This window comes from Gordionus sp. m RMFG-2023, chromosome 1 (assembly GCF_954871325.1).
Source record: "Gordionus sp. m RMFG-2023 chromosome 1, tfGorSpeb1-WG-v2, whole genome shotgun sequence".
NCBI classification, from domain to species: Eukaryota; Metazoa; Nematomorpha; class Gordioida; order Chordodea; family Parachordodidae; genus Gordionus; species Gordionus sp. m RMFG-2023.
Genome location: NC_088775.1, coordinates 71,293,227 through 71,304,017, shown reverse-complemented (window position 1 = coordinate 71,304,017; position 10,791 = coordinate 71,293,227). Strand labels below are relative to the sequence as shown.

The following is a 10,791-nucleotide window of genomic DNA, read 5'->3' as shown; positions in this document are numbered from 1 at the left end:
ATAATTTTTTTGTATATTTTATTTTATGATATTTTTCTAGAGGAGTTATTTTAGATTTTGTTAATTTTTTTTTTACAATATGAAAACCATAAGTTTGTCCAAGAAACATTTTACTTATAGTCCTAGTAAAAAACATAGAATATGTGTTCACTGTAATACCAAATTTAACATATCGTCAGCAACAAGTAACAAAATAATTGTTTATAATTTTTTTAAGCAATAAATTAATCAAAATAAGCACTATTATTATTAAAATATTTTGGTTATTATTTTTATATCTATTTTTTCTTAAGAAACTGTCTGAATAATTCATTGTCAAAATAATTTAACCTTATTCTTAATAAAATAATTAGGTACCTTAAGCAGACATTTGATAAAACATAAAATTTATACTTCTAATAATGGAAATATCTCAAAAACACAATCTACTCTTAATTTAAATATGCCCTCCACAAACAAAATCACTTTCTTCAATACCATTGGATAAATTCCAAACAGATCATATGAACCAACTCATTATAAAATGGGTAATAATGGACTCTCTGCCAAAGAAGACTTTTGAAAGTTCAGGTCTTCATAATTTAATCAAATATTTAAACTCAACTGCTACAATTTGGTCAAAAAACAAAGTTAAAAATTTTTATACAGCTAATTTTGAAAGAAATTCTCTAAATGATATTTTAAATAAAAATAATTCTTTAATAAGCTTTACCACAGATATGTGGAGCAATATAAATAAAATTTCATTTATAGCCATTACTGCACATTATATTGATTCTTCCTTTACATTAAAAAATATTTTACTTGATATAAATCATATCCCATTTCCTCATACTTCTGAAGAAATATCCTTAGCTATAAAAGAAGTAATTGATGTATATCAATTGGAGGAGTATATACTGGCCTGTACTACAGATAATGCCAATAACATCCTAAAAAGCATGGATATTTTGCAGAATATTTATAAGGAACAAAAATTTAAAGGCTTTAGATGCTGTGCCCATATTCTAAACCTAATATCTCAGGAAGGTTTATCATATATTACAACTATCCTAGAAAAGTGTAGAGGCATAGCCTTTTCTATAAATAAATCACCCAAAATAAATCAAGCATATGTACAAATATGTGAAAATAAGGGTATTACAAAATTTAAAATCCCTTCTGATATCCCTATTAGATGGAATAGCTCCTATTTAATGATGAATACAATTTATGAGGTATTTACATTTTTATCCAATTATTTTTAAAAAATATTTAATTTTTAGAACATGGATGCTATATAAGAAGTACTATTTTTGAATTACAAACAATTTAAAGGGGTTTTCTTTACTGAGTGTGAAAAAGAAGACCTTAAAGAGGCTGTAGATTTTCTAAAGCCCTTCTATAAAACCACACTTGATTTATCAGGATCCAAATATCCTACAGTTGGGATTTCCATGTTATATATGGAGAATATAAATAATGAAATTTTAAATAATATAAAAAAGGATAATAACAATACAAGAAAAGAAATTCTTAATAACATGCTGGTTAAAATGCAGAAATATCTCAAAGAATTATTTTGCTATGAATCATATGTCTCAACATTATTGGATCCGAGATTAAAACAAGTTTACATGCCTAATACTCTTAATAGAATTGAGTATATGACCAAATTTTCAAAATATTTAAGGAAAATAGAAAATAAAAAAATACAGGAATAATGGATTCTCAGGTATATTTTTAATATTTATTTATTAAATCCTAATTTTCAAACATTTGTGCCAGGAGGAAATCAATGTATTTAGTTTTTTAGAAAGAATTTTATCCCAAAAAAGAAATTCAGAAGGGGATTATATATCGGCAGAGATTATTGAAGAAAATATATCAGAACTTCACACCTATTTGAATGAACCTCTTGTTTCATTAAAGGATGACATATTAGTATGGTGGAAAGCCAATAGTGAAAGGTCTTTTATATTTTTTAAATAGTCAATATAGTTTATTATATAGATTTCCAGTCCTCTCATTAGAAGCTAGAAATTTTTTTAGCAATTCAAGCAACATCTGTCCCCTGTGAACAAATATTTTCGAAAGCAGGAGATCTTGTCACTAAAAAAAGGAATAGGCTTTCAAACAAAACAATACAAGCTTTGATGTGTATGGGCTCTTGGTTAAAGAATGGAATAGATCTACCGCCTCCATTAAGTCCCTCTTCTAATTCCTTCCAAGGAAGTTCTACAAACAAAGACATTAGAATTTATTTAAATTAAATATTTGTATTAATTATTATATTATTCATAATTAATTTTATATTGTTTATATAATACTCTTATATTTAATAAAATGATAAACCAAATTAAATTAGGTTAAAAAAAATAAGTTTTTTAAACAAATAAAAAGACCGGTCCCAAATAAAAAGACCGGTCCAGGACCGGTCTTTTTATTTAGGACCACGGTCTGGATCGATCTTTTTTAAGGGCCGTGGTCCGGTCCGAGGGTATCGGTCCAGTCCGGGCCAAAGACCGGACCGTGACCTTCACTACGTGGTACATATATGAAATATCTCTGATAATTCTACTATTAAAGCATCTTTCATCACTTTAAACTTATCTGCTATTTTATTCACAAGTGTCTGGCGACATAAAATAGTTGTACCAGGTGATAAAGTTTTAATCATCATAGTAAATGATGGATTATCAACCGACATTGGCTGAACTGTATCAATTATAAAATCCCAATAACTTTATCAGTTAATTTCTGAGAAATATTAGCATTAGTATTATTAATTAATTTTGTCTGAATGGAATTAGTCTTTTTGGATGTAGATTCACCTATGCCAAAGTTATTTAAATGTTGTTCAATTTTCTTAAAACTATTAGCATGAACAGTCTATGCAAAAATGATAATTTACCTTTAGGTGTTTCTTGAGGTTATAGCTACTGGATTGATTTGAGGAAATATTTTTTTTACATTTTAAACATATAAATTTGAAGCCAGTTTTTGTTTTAATATTTATCTTGAAAAATTTTTGAAATCTAGGGAATGGGAAAGTATTGCTATGAATATTATTTTCTTCTCTGGTATCTTCCATTTCATTAATATCATTGTCTGACTCGGAATCACTTTCAACGATTTGGATATCCATATGCGATGCCATTTTAAATTATTAACAGGTGATTTAGGTTTATAATACAAATTGAAAATATATTTCAATTTCAAAATTAAATAATAAATCATAAAAATTATTATTAATTATGGTATTATATTTAAATTTTCTTGCTTATACTTATATTTATTATATTTTTTAAAAGTAGCGCGCTAAAAAATTAAATAATTTCAAAAAAAAATAGCCGCTATTAGCTATAGCTACCAAAAAAGATAGCGCGCTACTTTAACAACTCTGATTTTTTTACATTTAATTTATATTAAAACCATTTTTTCGAGTATTTAATGATTTAAAGCATAAAAGTGATACATATTAAATATCTCTAAAAAATAAAATTTTCTGGTGCCCTCCAGGCGGCAAATATAATTTAATTGTTTTTTTTTAAAAAAAGATTCCGAATCCCCTTAATATTTTTTATTAAAAAATTTATTTTTGTTATAAATATCTGAACCATAACCGTAACCGAACCGATATAATTATTTTTTGAAGGAGTAAAAAGAACCTTAAAAACGGTTAAACCGGTTCAATTTTTATATTTTAGAAATGGAAATAATTTGAATATCCAGAATTATATAAACGTGCTCTTATAGTACTGGCGGTTCCCGCAACACAAGTTTCTGTAGAAAGGGCTTTTTGTGTTATCGTCACAACGAACAAAAAGGAATCCATTTATACTTGAAAATATATTACTTATAAGTTCAAATAATATATTTAAAAATGAGTTATTTTGAATCTTATATATTTTTTTTATATATAATTCATATGCTTATAAAAAATAAATTAGAAGATGGTGTTGCTTCAACAAAAAAAAATTTCTAACCGTAATAAACCTTTATAATTAGCTGAACCGAACGGAACCTTTATATTTTGAACCGTAACCAAACTGAACCGTTATAAATAACGGTTCGGGTCCCTGCTTAAATGTTCAACGAAATGACATATTGCATTGAATAATTGTTGCAATAATTCGGATTTTTTATAAATATATTTTTTAAAACAAATAAGTTTTAACCTCATCCCTTTTCATTCATTATTTTCCTTAATTTTATACTATTTACTTCTTTTTATTTAATTCTCTTATTAAATCCCTTATTTTGGCATTTTAATTATATGGTGCCAGCTGCAAAAAAAGAGAAGAAAAAGTAATATATTTTAATATTTTTTAAAACAAAAATGTCTTAACCTCATCCCTTTTCATTTATTATATGCCTTAATTTTATACTATTTACTTTTTTTTAAATTCTCTTTTTAAATCCCTTATTTTGGCCTTTTAATTATATGGTGCCAGCCGCAAAAAAGAAGAAAATTTTTTTTTCATGAGGATTCGGAACATTTTTTAAAAAACATTTTAAAAAAAAGATCCCGAATAAAACGTGGGGATTCAACGTTGGGATTCCGAATCCCACGATTCCATATCCCAATACGACATATATATAAAGTATATAAGAATTAAAGGGGGGGCTAAGCCATTTACATAATTCCCCCGCAAAATAATAATTTTCACCAAATTTCTCCCCCAATTGATCATACAGACCTTGATTTCTTTAAAAGTCAAAATAAAGCAATTCTTGGTATCTTATATATGCATTAAAAATTTATATACTTTTAAATTAACACAATTTATTCTCTTGTGATTTATTATAAATTGTTTTGATTATTCCATTCAAATTAATTTTTCTGAAATTCGCACTTTTAATTTAAAATAACATATTTATGTATTTTATTTTCCAAATTTTAACAACTTATTTCTAAATAATAAATCATTTATTGTTATTAATTATATAGCATACATGTCAAAGCCAAATAATCATCTTTTTTTATGTTTGGCAAGAAAATATAAATTCTATTTATGAATCCTATACTCCCCACTCCACCCTAAATATAATATATATGTCGTAATTTTTAAAGGGTTCAGAATCTGGATTTATTTTCAAAGTTTTTTGGGGGCTTATCAAAGTAGATATGTCGAATATAGGTGTCAATCGATAGCTAATTGAAAGATCTATTCAACTAGGTTAACACTTCACCATTAATGGGCTACTCTAGGTCTGGGGGGGGGGGGTCAGGAATATTTTTATCAAAACAAAATATAGATATGGATATCAAATAATAGCTAATTTTAATATCCTTTAAATGAAGTATTCATTATTGGTCTTGATGGATATGACTTGGTCAGGAGGGATGGATAGAGGAGGGGGGGGGGCGTAAAAAATATATTTTTTTGATATGAGTATCAATTTAAAGGTAATTAAAATATTTGTTTATTTTAATAATAGTAATCACTTTAGGCGGGAGGGTCTAGGTTTTGGAATTCAGAAATATTTTTATCAGATTAAAATTTCATGGGTATCATATAAAAGCTAATTTAAATATTTTGACTGATCATTCTTGGTCTTGATGGGTAGGATTTGCTCTAGGGGGGGGGGTGTTAAAAATAAAAATATTGATATTGGTATCTAATAAAAGGTAATTAAAATATCTTTTGATTGTAATAAGAATTATCACTCTAAGTGAGGGGGTCTAGATCTTGGGGAATCATTTATATTTTTATAACACAAAATAACGATATGGGTATCAAATAAAAGGTAATTAAAATATCTATTGTAATAATTATACTTAACTAGGGAGGTCTTGGGTGGTCAGGAATATTTTCATAAACACAAATTATTTAAATATCTTTTGACCGAAATTATTTATTCTTATCTTAAAGGGTTGGACATAATTTGAGAATGGAAGGGGGGGGGGTATATAAAAATTGATATCAGTGTCAAATAAAAAATAATTAAAAAATCTTTTAATAATATTAATTTTATCACTCTAAGCGGGGATGTTAAGATGTCATAAATATTATTATTAACACAAAACATCAACATGGGTATCATATCAAATAAAAGTTAAATACAACATATTTAGACTTTAATATTAAATTAAACAATATTAAATAAAAAGTAAGTAAATTGTAGATATAACAACAAGCAGGTGTTATGTATATAGTCCGTGCTTTTTAAAAATTCATTGTAACCTAATGATAAAATTATTTGCTCGGAACTTAATCTAATATGTAATATTTTTAAATTTCAAAATTTCTGGAAGCTATATTTGAAACCATCGTTTCACAAATTTTAAAATGACATTATAAATTTTTTGCAGTTATAAATTATTACACTTCTCTACAAGCAAATATCTCTATCATTATATTTTTCAAGCCATATAATCAACACATATTTTATTTGATTTTGATAATTGAAATTTAAAATATAATTTTGAACAATTATTTATTATTTACACAAATAATATTTAAGTGACATTTTGTGAAACACTTAATGCCATTTTAAAAACATTGGCATCTCTTATTGTTGCAACTTTTTTTGCCAATTGCAAATTGATTCACAACTACCATAAGAAGATGCACTTCTTGATGCTGTTATTATGGAGATAGTCTTATTAGGAATTGCTAAATTATTAAATTTTATTGATTTGTGAACTTTCGTTTTTAAAAATGGGGAATCAATTTTTCTCAAATTAGTTCCAATCAGAGTTGTTAAACGCTACCTTTAAAAGTAGCGCGCCACCGCTATCGCTATTTGTCAAAAAAAGTTGCTAGCTATTAGTTACTATTTTTTAAAAGTAGCTTTAGCTACTTTTTAAGCTACTTTTTACAAAAAAAATTTACAAACAAATTTTTTATTTTTTGCTTATAATGTTATTGTATAGTAAATATATAAAAATAAACATTTATAAATATTAAAATATAGTTAGTTTTGATTATAAAAAAGTTTATGTAATAGAAATAAATATTTATGGTAATTTGTACCATTTTAATAAAAATCATTTCAATATTATCATCCCCATGTCTAGAGCGACTATCAGAAAGTATAAGTTTTGCCTTACTAAATAATCACTCGACACTAGCACTTGAGGGTAAGGGCGTATTTAATTTTATATACATATTTTTAATATAAGATAGATTATCAATAATTTTATTTGCAAGTACATCATATGTCTGGCTTATCATTTTGAGGGCTAATGCCACAGAACTTCTTTTAAAAGTCTTAGGATTTAGCCAATGGCCTGTGATTCCCAAATAAGCTCAAAAATATTTAATCGGATCAATTTATAAATATAAATAAGTTTTTACCTTCTGTTATGTGTCCAACTATTTGCCGTGGTACATATATATGATATCTTTGATAACTCTTCTATTAGATCATCTTTCATATTTCATCATTTTAAAGTTATCTACTATTTTATTCATTAGTGTCTGGCGGCATAAAATTGTTGTACTAGGGGATAGAGTTTTAATCATCATGGTAAATGATGGATTATCAACCAAGGACATTGGCTGAACTGTATAAATTATAAAATCAACAATAACTTTATCAACCAATTTCTGAGAAATATAGTCATTTGCATTATTAATTAATTTGGTCTGAATTGAATTAGTCTTTTTGGATGTAGAGTCGCCTATACCAAAATTATTTAGATGTTTCTTCATTTCCTTAAAACTCATGAACAGTCTTATAAAATAAATATTATAAGAATGTAAAAATGACAATTTACCATTAGGTGTTTCTTGAGGTTATAGCTGCGGGATTGATTTGAGGAAATATTTTTTTTTACATTTTAAACAAATAAATTTTTAGCCACTTTTGGATTATATATTTATTTTAAAAAAATTCAAATCTAGATAATGGGAAATTTGTATTATAGCTATTAAGAACATTTTCTTCCCTAGTATCTTCCATTTCATTAATATCATTGTCTGAATCACTTTCAACGATTTGGATATCCATAGGCGATGACATTTTAAATTATTAACACGTGATTTAGGTTTATAATACAAATGAAAATATAAATTACAAATTGAAAATATATTTCAATTTCAAAATTAAATAATAAATCATAAAAATTATAATTAATTATGATATTATATTTAAATTTTCATATTTATACTTACCTTCATTATATTTCTTAAAAGTAGCTAAGTAGCCGCTACTTAGCTACTTTCAAAAAAATTAGCGCGCTAAAATATTAAATAATTACAAAAAAAGTAGCCGCTATTAGCTATAGCTACCAAAAGGTTAGCGCGCTAAGTAGCGCGCTACTTTAAAAACTCTGGTTCCAACCTATAATTTCTCGTCCTCCATTTGGATAATTTTGGCTTCAATAATTTTGGGGCATAGATTTGATTTATCATTTTTATTTAATATTTTGTGTTGATAAAAAATATCATGACCCTCCAAGACCTAGAGCCCATTTAAAATATAATTATTATTATAATCAAAAAATTTTTTTTGTCAAGCCTAGTGTCGATTTTGCAGTGTCTATTAATCTGTATGAAAGGTCTGTTCACTGACTTGTGAGGAATCTATTGTTTCAATTTTTGCGTTGATTGCAAAGGCATCTGTCATTGATTTTATTCTACTCCATTTGATGCATGGTTCAAGTTTTATCTTGTTTTGAGTGGATTTATTTGTGAGGTGTAAATCCATGAGTAGTAGCTTGTGTTGTGCCGCAATATCTTTTCCTGGGATGACTTTGCAGTCATTACATCTTTTAATCTTCTGTGAGAGATAAGCATGTAATCTATTTGGGTTTTCCTTGTCCCACTTTCATATGTTATTAAATGACTGTCGTTTTTCTTATAGTAAGTGTTGGTTAACAAGATCGATGGCTTGCGCAAATTTCTACATGCTCTCCTTCATTATTTCTTTCTCCATATCCAAAACCACCATGATGCCTTTCGTAGCTGTCTCTTGCTTTTCCCACATGCGCATTTAAGTCACCACCTTTTATGACTAGGTCATCCTTAAAGATTTCCATTACAGCATCATCAAGGATAGCTCTAAAGTCATCTTTCACTTCTTCTTTGCAACCCGTTTGAGGAGTATATACTGAAAGGATGTGTAGTATTGATTGACCAATGTAGATTTATTTTCATTAATCTATCAGAGATCCTGTTGACTTCTACCACTGAGGAGGTTAGATCTTGACTAAGGATGATGCCGACACCGTTCCTATTGCTAACAATTCCATTGTAGTACAATTTATACCCATCTCCAATCATTAAAGTCTTCTGACCTTTCCATATCGTCTCTTGTATGCACGCTATATCAACTTTTCTCTTGTTCAACATTGATGCCAATTCTCTCGTCTTATCTTTAAGTGTGCCAATATTCAAACTTGCTAACCTTGTTTTCTTTGCTTTGACCTTTATTTTACTTTTCACAGGATGGAGGTCTACACCCTGCGCGTCGCTTGGAGAGAACGCCCTAGCTTTCATAATCATATCTTCGTTTGTATCCTTCATTTGTTTATTGGACATATCCTTAGCACCCAGCTGTCCAAGCCTGTCGGTTACCGGGGTGTCATCTCTAAGCTCCAAATTACCATATGTCTTTACACATCAGTCATCGAAGAAAGACCTGAAAATTTTTACGTTCCTTACCAGGATTGAACCTGGGACCTTATGTTTCCAAGCATAGATCACAACCCACTAGTCCAAAAGGATTTTAAATAACAAATAAAAGTTAAAATTTTTAACCTGTCCCTTATAACAATAATTTTTTTTAAGAATTAATTGTATGTAATTATTAAAATTATGTGATGTATATCTTTTCATAAAAAAAAATTCAAAAACTAAGTTTTTACTTGTAGCTATTACGTTTAGAATAAGGAAATTGCTAATATGATACAATAATCACATATTTTAAGAATTTCTAGTTAAATTTGCATCAACAATTCTCTTTTAAATTAAATCAAAAAAATCCTACAATTTATCGTATTGTATTTGCCATCGGCTTATTTTAAATTTACTAAAAAATATCAAAATATATTCATAAACACAATAGAGATTATCGTAATCAGTTCTGTATTATGATAAACATATTGAAAAAATTATTTTTTATATGCCCAGACGATTTTTTTTAAATTTTATATTTATATATTATTTCTTTTCCACCTCCCCTGCCCTACCTTGGTGAAAGAAAAATATATTATATACTTTTCTTTTTATTTTACTTTTTCTTCCTTATTATGTTTCATATTTTTTTTAAAAATTGCATAATATTAAATCCATTTTGATAATTCATAACAATAAAATATTTTTCTTTGTGTAATATTACAAATATAAAATAAAAAACAAAACCAATCCCTTATTTTTTTAGGTTATATATATTTATTGTATTTTTTTCTTCCATTATGTTGCTCCGGATTTGCTGGGTTAACTCTGGGTCTGTGCTCAGGGTTCTTGTCAGAGCAGGCCTGAATACAAACTTGGGTCGTAAATTTTACGACCAAGCAATTTAACAACACTTACTCCTCACTTATCAATTGTGTCAGATGGCTACAGCAACATCAGAAACGACATTTATTTTATGATGATGACACCTGTTCCAGTATTCTACAAATTTTTAAATACTGAGGAAAATCACCATATGGTAGATATATTGACCAGGAATTTAAAAATATATTTCATGAATTGAATCTAGTAGTAACCGATAATGCCGCTAACATGAAAGCAGCCTGGAGAATTCTAAAATCTGAATCTATTTATAAATATACAATGTTATGGTTGTACAGCACATACATTACAATTATTCTTCCACACTTTGAACGATTAAACGCTACTATATAGCAATAAT

At 27.3% G+C, this 10,791-nt stretch overlaps 1 protein-coding gene across 1 annotated transcript; it reads right to left on the bottom strand.

Moving 5' to 3' along the window:
• Nucleotides 1-8,475: 8,475 nt before the first annotated feature.
• Nucleotides 8,476-9,473, bottom strand: LOC135929395 (uncharacterized). The gene is made up of 3 exons (XM_065465952.1): nucleotides 9,230-9,473; nucleotides 8,840-9,042; nucleotides 8,476-8,757 (listed from the first exon to the last, which is right to left on the bottom strand). The coding sequence occupies exons 1-3, from the start codon at nucleotides 9,471-9,473 to the stop codon at nucleotides 8,476-8,478; spliced, it is 729 nt and encodes a 242-aa protein (XP_065322024.1).
• Between the last annotated feature and the right edge of the window lie 1,318 nt (nucleotides 9,474-10,791).